This window comes from Protopterus annectens, chromosome 7.part1 (assembly GCF_019279795.1).
Source record: "Protopterus annectens isolate FY-2018-M chromosome 7.part1, PAN1.0, whole genome shotgun sequence".
Classification (NCBI taxonomy): domain Eukaryota; kingdom Metazoa; phylum Chordata; order Ceratodontiformes; family Protopteridae; genus Protopterus; species Protopterus annectens.
This window is the reverse complement of record NC_056740.1, coordinates 203727-222301: the sequence shown is the minus strand read 5'-3', so window position 1 is coordinate 222301 and position 18575 is coordinate 203727. Positions and strand designations below refer to the sequence as shown.

Sequence of the window (18575 nt, the reverse complement as noted above, 5' to 3'; positions counted from 1 at the left end):
CCCTGTCGCAATGACGTCAGGGAAGAAGTGACGACAACCGACGCCGGACCTAGACTTTGGAATTCGGCCGACCGAGGACCCGCCTGACGGCAGGAGAACCCATCTGTTATGACTGCAGCTGTATTAGCACTCGAACATCTACATTTATGGTAGGTACAAAACTGTACTTTCTTGTTCTCTTATAGCTCTGTGTTACAGGAGTCATGCTGCCGCTGTTTTTGTTCTCTTATAGCACTGTGTTACAGGACTTATGCTGTCGCTGTCTTGTTCTCTTATTGCTCTGTGTTACAGGAGTCATGCTGCCGCTGTTCTTGTTCTCTTATTGCTCTGTGTTACAGGAGTTATGCTGCCGCTGTTCTTGTTCTCTTATAGCGCTGTGTTACAGGAGTCATGCTGCCGCTGTTCTTGTTCTCTTATAGCGCTGTGTTACAGGAGTCATGCTGCTGCTGTTCTTGTTGTCTTATAGCTCTGTGTTACAGGAGTCATGCTGCCGCTGTTCTTGTTCTCTTATAGCTCTGTGTTACAGGAGTCATGCTGCCGCTGTTCTTTTTCTCTTATTGCTCTGTGTTACAGGAGTCATGCTGACGCTGTTCTTGTTCTCTTATAGCTCTGTATTACAGGAGTCATGCTGCCGCTGTTCTTGTTCTCTTATAGCTCTGTGTTACAGGAGTCATGCTGCTACTGTTCTTGTTGTCTTATAGCTCTGTGTTACAGGAGTCATGCTGCCGCTGTTCTTGTTCTCTTATAGCTCTGTGTTACAGTAGTCATGCTGCTGCTGTTCTTGTTCTCTTATAGCTCTGTGTTACAGGAGTCATGCTCTTGCTGTTCTTGTCTTATAGCTCTGTATTACAGGAGTCATGCTGCTGCTGTTCTTGTTCTCTTATAGCTCTGTGTTACAGGAGTCATGCTGCCGCTGTTCTTGTTCTCTTATAGCTCTGTGTTACAGGAGTTATGCTGCCGCTGTTCTTCTTTACTTATAGCTCTGTGTTACAGGAGTCATGCTGCCGCTGTTCTTGTTCTCTTATAGCTCTGTGTTACAGGAGTCATGCTGACGCTGTTCTTGTTCTCTTATAGCTCTGTGTTACAGGAGTCATGCTGCCGCTGTTCTTGTTCTCTTATAGCGCTGTGTTACAGGAGTCATGCTGCCGCTGTTCTTGTTGTCTTATAGCTCTGTGTTACAAGAGTCATGCTGCCGCTGTTCTTGTTCTCTTATAGCTCTGTGTTACAGGAGTCATGCTGCCGCTGTTCTTGTTCTCTTATTGCTCTGTGTTACAGGAGTCATGCTGTCGCTGTTCTTGTTCTCTTATAGCACTGTGTTACAGGAGTCATGCTGCCGATGTTCTTGTTCTTTTATTGCTCTGTTACAGGAGTCATGTTGCCGCTGTTCTTGTTCTCTTATAGCTCTGTGTTACAGGAGTCATGCTGCCACTGTTCTTGTTCTCTTATAGCTCTGTGTTACAGGAGTCATGCTGCCACTGTTCCTGTTCTCTTATAGCACTGTGTTACAGGAGTCATGCTGCTGCTGTTCTTGTTCTCTTATAGCTCTGTGTTACAGGAGTTATGCTGTCGCTGTTCTTGTTCTCTTATAGCGCTGTGTTACAGGAGTCATGCTGCCGCTGTTCTTGTTCTCTTATAGCTCTGTGTTGCAGGAGTTATGCTGCTGCTGTTCTTGTTCTCTTATAGCGCTGTGTTACAGGAGTCATGCTGCCGCTGTTCTTGTTCTCTTATAGCTCTGTGTTACAGGAGTCATGCTGCTGCTGTTCTTGTTCTCTTATAGCGCTGTGTTACAGGAGTCATGCTGCCGCTGTTCTTGTTCTCTTATAGCTCTGTGTTGCAGGAGTTATGCTGCTGCTGTTCTTGTTCTCTTATAGCACTGTGTTACAGGAGTCATGCTGCCGCTGTTCTTGTTCTCTTATAGCTCTGTGTTACAGGAGTTATGCTGCCGCTGTTCTTGTTCTCTTATAGCTCTGTGTTACAGGAGTCATGCTGCCGCTGTTCTTGTTCTCTTATAGCTCTGTGTTACAGGAGTCATGCTGCCGCTGTTCTTGTTCTCTTATTGCTCTGTGTTACAGAAGTCATGCTGCTGTTGTTCTTGTTCTCTTATAGCTCTGTGTTACAGGAGTCATGCTGCTGCTGTTCTTGTCTTATAGCTCTGTGTTACAGGAGTCATGCTGCTGCTGTTCTTGTTCTCTTATTGCTCTGTGTTACAGGAGTTGTGCTGCCGCTGTTCTTGTTCTCTTATAGCTCTGTGTTACAGGAGTCGTGCTGCTGCTGTTCTTGTTCTCTTATTGCACTGTGTTACAGGAGTCATGCTGCCGATGTTCTTGTTCTCTTATAGCTCTGTGTTACAGGAGTCATGCTGCTGCTGTTCTGTTGGTGGTGCCAGAGTCATGCCAGTAAGGAGAGTTTTGTTCTTTTATTTCCAGGAGTTATGCTGCTCCCGCACATGTGTGTGTATGTGTGTGTGTGTGTGTGTGTGTGTGTGTGTGTGTGTGTGTGTGTGTGTGTGTGTGTGTGTGTGTGTGTAATATGCCCCAGTTAGGTATACCTGGTGGTTAGTGTTACTCACGCTCAAACCAGAGCCTGAATTCTCTACCCATACCACCACTTGTGATTCTGGGAGATGAGTCCATAGCTCTCCACTGTCCAGATTTTCACAGAATATTTGGCTCATACTTTTGGTCTGTTCCTCTTAAATTTTGTATTATTCTTGCAAATCAATGAGAACTGAATTCACTAAATAATGATAGCTGTTTAGATTTCAGTCTTCCTGTCTTTCAGGAAACACATGGTAACACAAAACACTTTATTTTAGCAACTTTCTAAGATTTGCCCCCAAATAAATTTTAGCTTTTTCCAGATTTCTTGTGCTGCAAAGTTGAGAGATTTAATTGATCGTCAAGTGGATTTTACAAGGAGCTGAGAGCTTCAGGGGAAGAGAAGCTTAATGCTACTTATACTAAGTTGTTTGCATTGTTAGTAGCACAACTGGTAGTATACTTGCTTTTGATGCAGAAGGCTGTGAGTACTACTCCCACAGTATGCAGATGGATCGTTGATACTGTACTGTGTTGTATTTTAATGGGAGTGGATTCTGCAGTCCTATGAATGTCCTCCTTTGGAGGAGTTATTTAGTAACTATGAACCCATTTTCAGTTTGCCATCCATTCTCCATTGGAAAATTACTAGCTTATCATTTTTTAATGTAGCATAGGCAATTTATTCTTCAAGGGCAACAGGCACTTTATTTGTAGATGAAACAATGAAATATAAAGTTGTTTTCTAGCAGCAACCTCTTCATTATTTACAGATCCCTGTAATGTGGAATTATTTAGAAGACTTCTGCAGAGATTTTGTATATTTACTCATATTGGTGGATTGTAAAGACAGAAGTTTTGAGTGGCCTTTTATGGCTGAAATTTTATGAAATGGGTAGTTTTGTCATTGGTTCATACATTTTGTTTCACTGCTTACTAGAAGACTGTTCCAAACTACAAATTTAAAACACAATCTAACAAGCAGTGCTGTATTATACAAGGAATATAATTTAATGCAATCAGGAAGGTGAATCAAAGAACATGTACATGTATGCTTGCTCACAGGATGCAGGAGATCAAAATAGGCAAAGAGACCAGTCACCAATGGTGTCCCCCAGGGATCAGTGCTGAGACTTTTTCTGTTTGGCATGTACATCTCAAAAGTAAAAGGAAATACCAAAGGGCTTTGGCCGACTACGTTTGAGATGACTGCAAGCTAGGAGCACTTAATGAATCCCCAAATGACGTAACCATCATGCAGAAAGGTTTGTCCCAAACAAAAACTGGTGCCAGAGTAATGAATTGAAACTAAACTCCAAGAAATACATTATCAAATCCTTTGGGAAGTCATCTACTCCAGGGAACTGCCAAATTGACAATGCCCCCTTAGAACTGACCCAGTTGTTTGGCATTTGGAAAGTTATGTGTACAGTAACCTAAATTTTGACCAACATGTGCCCAGAGTCATAAGAAAGTCTTTCTATATTGCACAGCTTATAAACAGATTGATTGTGACTAGATCTAGAGATGTGTTATTGTCCTACTTTACAAAGCCCTCATTAGGTCATTCATTTTGTATAATGCCCACATTGCCATGTATCTGTCCAGACCCATGCATCAATTGAAATACCCACAGAGATACCTTACTAAAACAATACAAGTCCTAAACAATAGGTCCTGCATGGACCACCTCAAAGATTTGTCACTATACTCAGTATCCTACAGAGTGCTTAGAGATGACATGTCTGGCATACAAGGCATGCTCCAACCTAATACAGATGGACCTACTGAATATCAGCAAGTCAAATGGCATCAGAAATACTCAGTCCAGGTATCTAAACTGAATGTTGTGGAGAGATCGATATATATCCAGAACAGACTATCCGTTCAAGTAAAATAAAGCTCAAACCTATCCATATTCAAATGCAACTTGGATCTAAGGATTGGTAATAGAAAATGTACTCCAGGATTGCCCCTCATGCCACTAATGGGTAGAGGCAATTCCTAAATGCTACATCCCATACATGGGTCCCATCAAATTATCTGTAGTGTGATCACATTTATTTTCACTACGACTAATATACAATTATCAGCCATGGGATAGGTAAGACCAATGAGTAATGTTCGTGCAAGCATCAAAATGGAAATTGGCTAAGCTTAAAATGTCCTCCAAGTGAACCTATGTTGTGGTAGTAAATAGTTTTAAAAAATTGCCCTTTTTAGATCACTAAGTGCCCCTGTTACCCCCCCCCCCAGTCTTCAACAACTTCCAACGCCTCTGATTCCACACCACTAACTGTGTTTTTACAAAGTAATCAATCTATTAAATTATTCAATCACAGATCTAGTCAGCGTTACCTAACATTAACAATAATCCAAAACCTTACTTAATTAGTGTAGTTGTACATAAAAATAACAGTGATAGCTCCATTAGTTTTTGTATGGTAATTTAGGCATAACTTCTAAATTTTTGTTTGTTTTCAGTTGTTATTTTCAGATTATGTGCTTTATGTATTGCAACTATTCATACCTTTCAACTCCTTTGTTCAAAAAGTCTAGATAGTCAAAAATTATGGAGAAACAAAGTTCCAAAACCAATGGCAATGTTTACATATTACTCTAGTTCACATAAAAGTTATTATAAAAACAGGTTTTTCATCAACATGCATTCCCAGAACAATAACACTATAAAAAAACTAATAAATGGACTTATTGGCTGATTGCAGTCTTTAGTATTTTTACCAAAAGGTTAAAGATTTTATGAAGGACAGGACAAAAATATAAGATAAAGTCAGGGATAACTGCAACATTATGGACAGTTGAGAGGTAAGCATCTACTACATGTGTGGGTGTTTTGTTGGAAAAGATATGTATAATGTGTTTACCAGTACATTTTGACAGATTATGTATCTCCTTTCTGATTTCAGTAAGAATGAAACATGAGCTAAGAGTTGTGGCATAGTTTAGCAGAGCCACATCACAGTCCTCAGCAATATTCAAAATCCATATTTGACCACAACTCTGTATTACATGAAAAGATATATGCAATGCTATAGGATGGGGTTGACATAATGGATAAGGTGTTTACCTTACAGACACAAGGTACAGAGTTTGATACTCACCTGTGGGAAGCTAGGCCTTAAAAAGGGTAGCTGGTGTCATTAGCCTAGTAATCTCCTATGAATCTATAGTGGTCAGCTCCATTATGATGATTACAGATGCATCATTCCTTCCCATGATGTACAGTTTATTGGTACCCACTATTTCTTACCGTTCAGCCAGATGTGTGCTAAAAAGATATTTGGTCTAGGTTTTTGTAGTCTCATGTAAATCTAACCATTTATATTCTAAAAGAATAGTATAGAAGTAGAAAGCAGACAAAAAAGAAGGCTGTTATGAAAAAAGTATGATAAAGCTTGTGGAAAGACAAAAGGGTACTTTTCCGTTATCGGGGCAACAGGTGTAATGAGCAGTCATATAAATTTTAATTATTATTATAAACGTAGAAACTTAAATTGATGTAATGTTTTTGCATTATCATGCATTTTCTGAAGGATATGAAGCCTTAAATTAAAACTTATGATGTTGTTTAACGACTTCAAGCCTGGGTGATTTGCTGTTAAATATAGGGTTACCACTTGTCCTTTGCAAGTCTGAAATGCTTAACTGTCATGTAAGAAGTACAGTAAGCAACTGAAATTCTACAAAAATCAGCTTTTATTTTGGCAAAAACAGTTGTGTCTATTACACTGGGCCTGGGCATGTTTTGTCCTGCAAAATCTCATGTTTGTCCAAAACAATGTCGCATTTTGGCCTTTTGAAAATATGACAGTTTTAATTAAGCTCTAATGAGGAATATATCCAGGAACACGAGTAAAGTAATTTGGACATTTGTGAAAATGTGGGCATTGGAGAGTGTCTGCAGTATAAGATTTGGAAACACAAGCAGTTTAAATATTGCGCATTAGCAGTGTTCTTCCCTCACAAAATATTTTTGAGGGAGAGTGTGTCTTGCATTGTTCTAATTAAACGCTAATTGTGACTGTTGCCCCGATAACGGAAAAGTACCGACAAAAGCATGACAAGGCTTGTGGAAAGACTGAAATTGTTAAATGTTAAATGTGCTTAAAAGCTGAATATAAAGTGATGAAAGAATGTAGAACTGTTTTGAATTATGATTTTGAAAAAAAAAACATATTTATCTTTTGCCTTTATAATTCTTTGCAGAAGAAGCCACCGAAACCCCTGTGCCTGGAGTGACTAATCTGAAAGTGACTGACTCAGGGATAAGTTATATTCGCATTGCTTGGGACAGGGTTGCCCGAGCAACAGAATATAAGATCACATGGCACCAAGCAGATGGTATGATTTTTTTATTTTATTTTTTTTCATTTTACAGCAGTTATCATTCAAGACATTTTAGAATAGAATGACTGATGACCTGCACCATATCTCTGGCATTTGTTAGTCAAGTAGAATGTCCATCTGTGCCTTCGGAGTTTACTAGTGTCAACATTTAATAGTGAATTACAGTCATGTGAGTTCTTTACCTTTTAAAGAGAACCAGTATTACAAATTACTTTTGCCCATAGTGAATACTTTATGACTTATACAACATGTATGAGCTGTGGAAATGTTTACAGTATCAGTGTGCTTTATTGATTTGCATTTTTTATATCAGAGATGACTACTGTCTGCCTCCATTCAGTTTGCTGAATGTATCTACATTTCAGAATATAATGAAAAGAGAATAGAAAACGTGTTTAACTGGTTAAGAACACATACCTCTCAACTGCTGCAGTTTAAGCATAGCACCAGCTGTCTGCTGTTGGATTTAGCCTAGATCTTCCAAAAATGACCAACTTGCTTTATATAAAGTTAAAGCCTGCTCACATTGTTAAATAGGTGAAAAAATGTATAAAAAAATCCTTTATCACGGACAGGATATGTAATCTGTTTTTTGAAGGCCTTGTTTTCTAAAAATCAGGAAAGTGCTACAGTTGCTGGTGGGTTTTTTTCTGATTTCTAAAGGTTTGTGCTCTGAGTTTTAATGCCCAAGCATTGACAGGTAAGTATAAGCATCTACAAAAAATACTGTAATAGCTGTGATACCAAACATGGGTAACAGCCTCAAACCCAAATTAATAAAAAAACATTAAATATATACCTCACTCAGGATCTTAACAGTATTTCCTTGTTCTATAAATTGTACTGTTAAAGAATCATGAGGGTCAGTGTAACCATATTTCAGTTTTCAACATTTTCTTAGTATTTGAGATAGCTTGCTGGGGTGACAATGTGGATGGATCATTTTGAATTTTCACTGTTCTGTTCCATTCCTTTTTTGTTTTTTTCAGCTAGCTTTGTTATAGCTTTGCAGGTAATACACCACAAAATACAACTCTTAGGTTTCAAAATATGTATATATGCATATATCTGACGGTACAGGCTCCCTCCAAAAACAGGTGCCCCAGGGTTACACCACCACAGCAAAAATATTTTAACAAAAAATCAACCCTGGTGATCAGAAGACCTTACCACAATGCAGAAGTGCTATCTTGAAAGGTTTCTGCATTGCGGTAAAGCCTTTTTGATCTTTGGACCAGTCTCATACTGTGGTTTTCCAATCATGTAGGCCTTACCACAGACAGTAGTCATGGCAGTTAGTACAGAGGTTAAGGTTGTGAGCTCTAGTTTATGTGATGCAGGATTTGATTCTCTCAACCCTCATGCAAGTCACATAACTAATTGTTGCTCCCAGGTCACCCCTGAAAAGGGACTGTGTGTCCAGTGGGCATACCTGGTTAACAAATATGTATTATTACTATTAAAAGTTCCAAAATGTTAGAAGACTGGTAAAACAGATTTACAGAGTCATCCAGGTTATTAAGAGAATTTTTGCAGCTAAACTAATAACAGATAAAGTTTTATTCAAAAAATGTGGAGTAACAAAGGAAAAGAATGGAGCAATTAGAATGAAACCATGCAAGCAATGAGCAGAGAAAACTATAGCAACTAAGACAAGAAGTATTACTGTTAGAAGAATACAGAAAAGGGAACCAAATCAGCAAACTTTCTTAGATAGATATGGTTAAAAGCAGCACACAGTTTTAAAACAGACCAGGATTTATCATACACTATTTCCAGTAATAAACTAAAAATATCAGCACAAGCAGAAACATGTAGACAGTATGCAGATAAGTACAATTCATTGATGACCCAAAAAGGTTTTATGGAGAACTGGGACGCAAAGGAAAGGGAATAGGAATAGAAACACCACCCAAAAAGAAGAAATAGGTACATTTTGGGGAAGCATTTATGAAAACCTTGTCGGGCATAATACAGATGCCAAATGGATAGAAGAGTTAAAAGAAACAGTAAGAAACTGTAATATAAAGGATATGAAATGGGATGAAAGTAACAGCCAGAGAAACTGAGACAACATTATAGAAAGCTCCTGAATGGAAAACCTTGGGTCAGATGTAGTAGCTACCTTCTGGCTAAATGCATTGACATCTTTACACAGAGATTTAGCTTTAAGTAAAAATTACTTATACGTACATTCCAAGCAGACACCATCCTGGTTAACAACAGAAAGAATGATACTCCTATATCAGAGTGAACCAGCAAGCCATCCTAAAAATTGTACACCAACTGACTTGCCTTCTGACAGTATATAAATTATATGCTAGAATTGATGCAGATAGTGGTTATAGCCATCTAGAAAAAAATTAATCATAGTAACAGAGCAAAAAGGTAATAGAAAGTCATATGGAACAAAGGATAATTTTTATAGAGAGCTTGAAAAAGGAGAATTTAAGAATGACATAGATGGAGCACAAAAATACATTTCACAATATCCCACATTCATGGATAATTGAATGCTTAAAGACACATAGGATAGGGTTCCTATCAGATAGTCAAACTTCTGCAAGTTAGAACCTCATATGGTCGAGACCATAAGTTAGAATTTGCAGAAGTTCGAGCATTTCAATGGAAATCTCCATAAGGGGAGGTTTCTGTTTTGTTCAATGCGGTGCAATCTCAGACTTGGTATATTTAAGTAGCATGGGGGTGTGGGGGGTGCAGGGGGGGCTTGCCTACAACAGCTTATTTTGTTATGTTTTCTTTTTTTTTGTTTTTTATTCATAGTCGAAGTTTTTTAACTTCAAACAGGATGGTTCGAACATTCCGTGTTCAAAGTTATTAAACATCGACTATGTAATATAGACCCCATAGGATACACCCTATACTGATGAATTATATTTCAGTGACTATGAAACAGTGGCAAATCACTTTGCACCTAAGCTAAGCTATGACAAAGGACATATTAATATAGCAGCACTAAAAATTCTGAGGGGGATATTCCAGGGTGATTCTTTGTCGCCGCTACTGTTCTGTACTACTCTTACTCATTAAGCTGTTTACTTCAAATGGTTAAAACTTCCTCATATGATATAAGAATGATGTTTGGTCATAATAAATGTTCAAAAGCAATGGTTATAACAGGAAGTCTGCTGCAAAAAGAAAATATCAACCTGGGACAGAATTGTGCTATAACTGATTAGATTCTCTATTAGACTGGATCCTAGTATCAGACCCTAGCAAATACTCCACCATATGTACAATGTCAGACTCTGTCAGTGATCCTCTCCCAGTCTGTACAGTTAGATATCTCACACATCCAGTTAAACAGCATGTTTATAAAACAACGTGTAACCTTTCCAAGTTTAACCCAGAAATGTTCATTACTACACTATCATCTATTAACTATAAGTTTATAAAATCCTCCCCTTAGACAGTGCTGTAATTGAATTCAATACAACTTTTCTAAATATCCCAAATAGCCTTGCACTCCTTAAAAGGAAGAGACTGAAAATAAACAATGCAATTTGGCTGCTGAAAAAGAATAGAATGCAGATGCAGGATAGAGAAAAAGCATGGAAAGAATGGCAGAAATATAAAACCCCTCAATACCTTGAAAATATCAAAATGCTTCACAATCATACTAAAAAGCAAATAAATGAAGACAGAAACTATATTCTAATAACTCTCAGAATAATACTAAACACAATCTTAAAAATTTTGGACAGCCATTAAAGAAATCTTACATCCTGGCAAAAAATTCAACTCAAAACCCTCTCCCAATAACTCACCACTTGAAACTGTAATACAGTTTAAATACTTATTTTGTAGAGAATATAACTTCTGTAACTAAGGATTCCTCAGCATCTAATCCCAACCCTAGCCAATAACCACATATCGCCACATACACTTTCCCCTCCAAACATGTGCCCACATCCTATATGTAAAACTGCTGTTAAACTTAAACCGTGCTTTTTTTCAGCTGATGACCTTCCAAGCGAGTACCTAAAAATGGCAGTCAAAAGCATTGTCTATCCTGTCTCAGTCCTTATAAATAGGTCAGTCCAGGAATCACATTTTCCCTCTCTCTGGAAAAAGTCATACTTTATCTGTCTACACAAAGACAGAAGTTTGACAGACATTAACAAATTTATACCTATAGCAATCTTACCTCCCCTTCCAAAATACTTGAAAAATGTATTCAAAAACAATTGCTAGACTATGTGTCCCCTGCACAACGTGGCTTCCATCCTTCCCACAGTACTAGCACTTCCCTTCTAACCTATATAGATTCTGTCAGTAAAGCTAGAGATAATGGCAAACTAGTCTCCTCCTTATTTCTAGACTTGTCTAATGCTTTCGACATAGTTTGACACAACAAAGTTCTGCTTCAAATGTCCTCACTAGGTCTCTCTCAGTCCACCCTTCTGTGGTTCAAAAGCTACCTGTCCAATAGGAATCAGTCAATATAACGGCACTCCATGCTCTCTCCTTACCTCCCAGTCACCACCGGTATACCACAAGGCTCTATCCGTGGTCTCCTCCTCTTTAACATTTTCACCAACACCCTCTACACTTCCACACAACAGGCTACCCTAATACAATACACAGATGATTCCACTCATATTTGCACAGCTGACAACATGACACACCTCCAAAAAATTATTCAGGAAGCTTTAACATTCACTGAAACATGGCTTTGTAACTCACAACTTATGCTCAACCCAAAAAAGGCCAAACTACTACTTTTTTCCCCAAGTTCCACTCTCATGAAAAAACAAAATATAAGGTCCTCTCTCTTGATAATACAACCATTGAAGGCACTTCTTATACCAAACTATTACGGATGATAGTGGATGTTTATGTTACATGCGACCTGCACATACAAAATTGCATAAGAGAAAATCATCAAAAATAGGTGTGCTTTACACAACCAAAAACTTTTTCACTGAAGCAACTAAAACTACACTTTGCACTACTTATCTACTCCCCACACTTCCTTATGGCACTCCCATCTTTACTAACCTCCAGGCTTCACAAAAATTAAAATTTAAACAATGCTATAACAAAGCTGCTAAATTTCCAGCACATACCCCTTTCAGAACTCATCACTGTATACCACTAAAAAGCCTAAATTGGTTAGCACTGCCACATCAACTAACATATACACAACTTCTTAACACCTATAAAATTGTCCACTATATAGTTGCCTGCCCAGCACTAAAAAACATTTTACACAACTATGTTCCCAGTTGGTCATTACGATCCAGTGACCAAAAATTCCTGTCTGTCTACAAAGCTAGTAAATCAGCTGGGCATTGTCTGTACTCATACAGTGTTGCTAAGGACTGGAACTCCTTACCTGTATCCATCAGATCTGTACCCTCCCTCCCATCTTTCAAAACTACTCTGAATGACCTCCTAGCTAAAATCTGTCTCTGCTCTTGCTCAAAACCAGGATAAACTATATCCTTAAATGTGAACAAGTATCTTTTCATTCCTTATACCACCTTACTGTCCCTTTTTCACTTTCTTCCTTACTAATTCTCTCCTTTGACTTTCTGCCTAAATATATCATATATATATATATATATATATATATATATATATATATATATATATATAAAATATGTCATAACCCCTCACTTCATATTGAAATTCCTGTTTGTATTAGACTAACTTAATTTCTGTACAAACTGTGTAAAAGTTCTCTAAATTTCAAATGTTTGTTATATATACCGTCTATCGGTTTTTAACTAATGTTTTTATGTTCTGTCTAATTTGTTATAATTATTTAAACTGCAGATGTTTTTGTTTTAGTTTTGAAGATTGTAAAATTATTTTTATTAAAATGTTTTGTAATAATTTGGAGCTTTTCCCTCTGGGCCTCTGCTGAAAATAGGTTCCTACCTAGTTGGACTTTCCCAGTAATCAAATGTCAATAAATAAATAATGAATATTTAGGAATAGAGGAAGAATCAGCAATACAACATAAACCAATGAATACAAACCTCAGTAAGGAGTACTTGCAAATATAAAAGCTAATATTGAAGCTGCCTTGTCATCTATGAATAATGATGTAAATAGCCCAAACAGCACTGAATCAATTATTCAAAAATACGATACAGATGCTTCACGCTTATCAAATGTTATATAAAAACAGTGCATACCAAGATTATACATCTCCCACACTGAAGGAGGTTTAGAACGCCTCAAAATTAACTCCATTTAGATATTTTAAAAACATAAGACTACATATATATATATTTGCTGACCATATCAATACCTTATGTTACCTCTGTAACTCACTAATACTTCATCCTTTGCTAATTTAACTAGGTTTACTTGTTAAGTTGTCTTCTGTAACACTTCTTTTCTTTACACCTTCCTCTCCCTGTTGTTATGTAACTTTACTTCTGTAACGTCCCCTAACCTACTATCTTACTTAACTTTGTACATCATAAGCAATTATTTGAATAACAAATGTTTTTATGCTTCCTTCTTTGCTCTTACAATTTACATAACATTTTGTATGCCTAATTTACATAACATTTGTGTTCGGTGTACATTAAAGTGAAGTTACTGGCATTGTTGTTTACCTTAAGTTGTGACATGTTATACTGTCATTTAAGCCCCTGTTAACCTTTAATTATTTTTTTTTTTAATTAAACTTTGACAGTTGTTAGAGTCTTGACTAAAAAGGCCCTTGTCAAGCCCACCTATCTGCTTAACAAATTCAACTAAATAAAAATAAATAAATAAAAATAATTAAAATGATTTACTGTGACTAAATGTAAAGGAACTGGCATGATCTTTCGATGGTGCATGCCTCATGCCCTCTCATGGTAAGGATTACTAGAGACATGGGAAAGCAGGGAACAAAAGAAGGAAATGACAAAGATCCTAAGGGAAGAATTTTCTTCTTGCATATTTTTCTATTTTATTTTATTTTATCTTTTGTTAACTGGATTAATGCCCATGCCCCTAGGCTATTTGCGTTTTTGCAGGAGGTACCCAAACTATTACTTATTCTATTAGGGGAAATTTGGCTAGGGCATCAGGGAAGGTATCCTATTCTTTTCAATAGGTAACATAAGATCTTTTACATCCACCTGAGCCACCACCAAGTCAAGCAGGTGGGACATTGGTTTAAGTCTCATCTGAAGCTTGACACACTCAGGAGGGTAGCAGTTATGCTTATTTTCCCTTGAGTCACCATTTCCTTAACCAGCCAATTTAACACAGTAGCTGTCAGCTGAGATTTAAATCTACATTCCTCTGAAATACAATCCTGAGAGATAGTTGAAAACAAACAGGGATTCTTTGCCCATAGCAGTTTACTTTCCAGGATAATACAGATCTGACTACCCTTGTCTTCTAGACCAACAGCTTGAATTTGTAATTTTTTCTTATTTCTTCTTTGCAGGTAGAGAATTCTCCAGGACTGTGGCTGGTGATGTTTTTTCATACAACATTGAAGGCCTACAACAAAATTCTGCCTACACAGTCGGTGTCACTGCCCGTGTTGGAAGCAGAGAAGGAATCCCTGCTACAATTATTGCAAGAACTGGTAAGAAAAATCATTCAAAATTAACTGACAGGAATGTAACAAAAACACACATGAAAAAATAGACATAAGACAACTGTGGTTTAGATAATGTTATATGTTTGCTCAGTACTGAAGTACATTAGAGGTGTCCAAAGGCTGCCATGGTATTGGAATAAAGTCTTGTACTTTACTAATTTTGTTTTAGGTGTGAGAGATATTAGCAGAAGCTTTTTTCCTGTATTATTTATCTTCTGTGTCTTGATTTATTAAGCCACTTGGTGAAGACAAGGGTGGACCTGAGGGGAATCCTTCCTTCTCCAAGAATGATGTCTACAGTCAAAGAAATGCTAATTCATTTCAACAATAGGCTAGATACTTGGAGTCATTCTTTGAAGGGCCACTATTTGTTAACACCAGACAAGGTGCTTGACAGTCCTACTTGCTTTACAAAGGAAGGACTACGCCTCCTGTTGAAAGCCTTCCTCATTCTCCTTAAAGCCCTTGCTGCCCCCATAGTGCATTTTTACTCAGAGTCCAGCTTGTATCAAAGTTTAAACAGAATCACATTAAGGTGGCTCTACTTAGTGCCAGAAGCCTCAACACCAAATTGCATGACCATGAGCCTCGCCTGCGTTTGGAATGCATCCATGTCTGTGTAATTACTAAAACTTGGTTTAAATGTCTAGAAAGCACTCTTCTCATAACTGGGTTTGTGCCTACCATGCCTTTAGACCTGATAGCGACTGTAGTGACTTATCCATATTTGTTAGGGACTAGACAGCTTCCCAGATACCCATAAACTGAACTTACTGAGCTGCAAGTTAGACTTGATAGGACCAGTGCCATGTTATTGCTTGTCACAGAGCACCCTCCGTGTCCTCTAAAGTTCATTTAAGATTGCAAAACATACTTGATGAACTCATAAATATGGATTCTATAATTTTGGGAGACTTTAACTACCCCTCCAATGTAGAAAATGGCTAAATGTTATTTAAAGCAGCAGTTTTATTTACAACCTTTGTACGCAGTATTTGCATCATGTTAAAGCAACAGTTCTGTTTACAACATTTATACATAATATTACATAATTTTATTCTGACCATTCTTTTAATAATCACCTCACTATTTTACTACATAAACATGTGTGTGTGTGTGTGTGTGTGTGTGTGTGTGTGTGTGTGTGTGTGTGTGTGTGTGTGTGTGTGTGTGTGTGTGTGTGTGTATATATATATATATATATATATATATATATATATATATATATAGGTTCACTTTATAATCTCGAAATCCTGAAATATCGAATTTCAGAATTTCGAGATCATAAAGCCGAAACCTTACAATCCCGAAACCCCAGAAGTGTGAATTTTAAAATCGTGAACACTACACTAACCATACACCACACATATACACATACATACACCTTCCCCCAACACACAAACCTACACTATATACAATTAGGGGCAAGCCCCCCCCTACACTCTCCATGTGGGAGGCTGCACCCCCTACACCCCCCTAATTATATATTCTAACTCCAAGATCTCACTACACAGACACACATGAAAACTTCCCCACACACCTACATTCCCCTCGCACACACTCATCACAGTCACAACACACACTAAAGTCCCTAGCCAACACACTTATACATAGATACTTACCTGGACTTCCACCTATCCATTCACAAACTGCAACACCAGAAGCGCTACTTCAACATCTCCAAACTTCAGAATTCTGGGATTATACAGAGTTCCTATATATATATATATATATATATATATATATATATACAGTGGATATAAAAAGTGTACACACCCCTGTTAAAATGACAGTTTTTTGTGATATATAAAAAATGAGACTACAATAAATCATTTCAAAACTTTTCCTACCTTTAATGTGACCTATAACCTGTACAATTCAATTGAAAAACAAACAAGTCTGTTAGGGGGAAAATATAAAAAATAAAAAACGTACAATAAGCTGGTTGCATAATGTGCACATCCTTAACCTAAAAGGTCAGTCAGACAATATGAGCGGATACACGAGTCAGAGCAGGAAGTCATATAGGAAGTAAGTCATATAAGAGAATGAACTGAAAATATTATTAATCCTCATGTCTTTCTCCGATATAACTTTGTAGATTAATAACTCATTTCATAATGCTGACAGTCTCTGGATTGCAAAGTGATCATGTTTAGATTCATCAATCAAAATATTTTCAAAAAAGAATTGTCATGTATAACAATTCAAAAGGTGATTTGCCTTGCTGAATGTCAATGTTCAGCTTTTTATATAGGCCAGACATCTCGGCCCTTTAAACTTCGAATTTCTTAGCATTTGAGCAATATACATAACAAGGTAATGACAAATGCACTGTATAAACATGTTCAGGTTCATAAGACAGCTAGATTTTCATTCACCATCATTGACAGAATTGTGGGTTCTAAATTCTCCAAGAACAAATGGCATGATATTCTTAATAAAAAGGAAGATCGTGGATCATTAATCTGGGTGGTTTATTCCCCCCAGGTTTAAATGACCATTTCTGAATACTGATCTAGTTCAATTTGAATATAAGAATATATAGATCCAGTTTCATTTGAATATAAGAACATATATTTGTATATATACATATACATAGGGAACATCTTGTGAGACATTAACAAATCATTAGTGTGTTAGAGTAGGTTAGTTTTTATGGTACATGCATATATAGTTATTTTGATGTATTCATCATATATATTGTATATTTTTATATATATATTTTGTTAGACACTAATATTATTTTTACAAAGGTTGATTAAGTATGTATATGTATGTGTATTTTGATGTACCACAGGAAATAACTCCCAACTAAAGTTTATTCCAACATACAGGATACAAAGGATTGTCCCACCTGGAGACCTCTTCAGAATCACTTTAATCAAAAAATCTTTCAGTTTATATACTACTCTGTAATCATAATTAATGAATTATTCAATTGAAATTCAATTAAAATTCAATTAAGTAAAATAGTTCATTTTAAAGTGATGGCTCACCTTATATATAGTAAACCCATTACAGGCTAAAAACAGAAGCCATAATTCAAAGCTAAATTCTTATTATAACTCTAAAAAACATTCAAATGATATTAAATACTAAGAATACATGTATATAACATTTTTACACTGGTAGTGCACGCATATGAATGTTTTTTAGAGTTATAATAAGATGGTGGGAGACGAAAGCGCTCAATCCTTTGTATCCTGTATGTTGGAATAAACTTTTTCGTGTTACACAGCCGTGGAGTTGGGAGTTTGGTTTACATACTGCTGGATTTCCTGTGGTTACTTGCTGGACTTTGTTGGTTTGTTTGCTGCTCAAAAGGTTCTGTATTTTGATGTATTTAACATATAATGCATGTACATTTTGATTACTTGGTGTACCACTTTATATATATATATATATATATATATATATATATATATATATATATATATATATATATTGCATATACCTTTAACTCTTGATGAGGGCATTAGCATGCTTTGTTTTTTGCTTTTTGATTGGTATATTCAAATCATGGTGTCACTATATCTGCAAGTGTTTTGCGGATTCCAAATGTTACATTCATAAAGGTCATTAGACCGAAACCGGTCAGTACTTCTTCAAAAATAAATGTGGTTTCTCGAATCTGCTGGCCAATTTGTGGTGTTATTTGATCTTCTGGCCTTGCAGTTGCTGTCCGTGCAAGGGGGTGTTGGTCGACTATACATGTAAACATGATATCGTTTTCAACTGTCATTCCCATTTTGTTTGCTTTGTTATTACATCTACTTCTATACCTCTCAACTTGTTAGAGCATTAAGTTTGAACAAAGCCACAAATAATGGTGGGACAAAGTCCCAAAAATAGGGACACTTTTTAAATATTGCTCTTACAAATTTAAAAAGTCGATAGACTAACAGCTTTTAAAGGATATAAGTCTGAAACTCAAATGTCTGCCATTATTTTCTGACTTCAGTCCTCAGTGATTTACCAGAAAACCACAATTTTATGAGAAACAAATCAAAAATATGAGGCAAAAATCTAGACATTCTGAGAAAATCTGGACAGTTGAGAAATATGTCTACTGCCTCTGTAGGTAT

The 18575-nt window shown here is 36.7% G+C and overlaps 1 protein-coding gene across 1 annotated transcript in view; it reads left to right on the top strand.

The window, feature by feature from the left end:
- LOC122807520 (collagen alpha-1(VII) chain-like) overlaps window positions 1-18575 on the top strand; it is a gene marked incomplete at its 3' end in the record, with an annotated part of 926266 nt that overhangs the window by 712436 nt on the left and 195255 nt on the right. The window contains exons 19-20 of the mRNA XM_044078445.1: window positions 6765-6899; window positions 14329-14472. Of these exons, the coding sequence (XP_043934380.1) occupies window positions 6765-6899; window positions 14329-14472 (279 nt within the window). The remainder of the gene's footprint in view (window positions 1-6764; window positions 6900-14328; window positions 14473-18575) is intronic.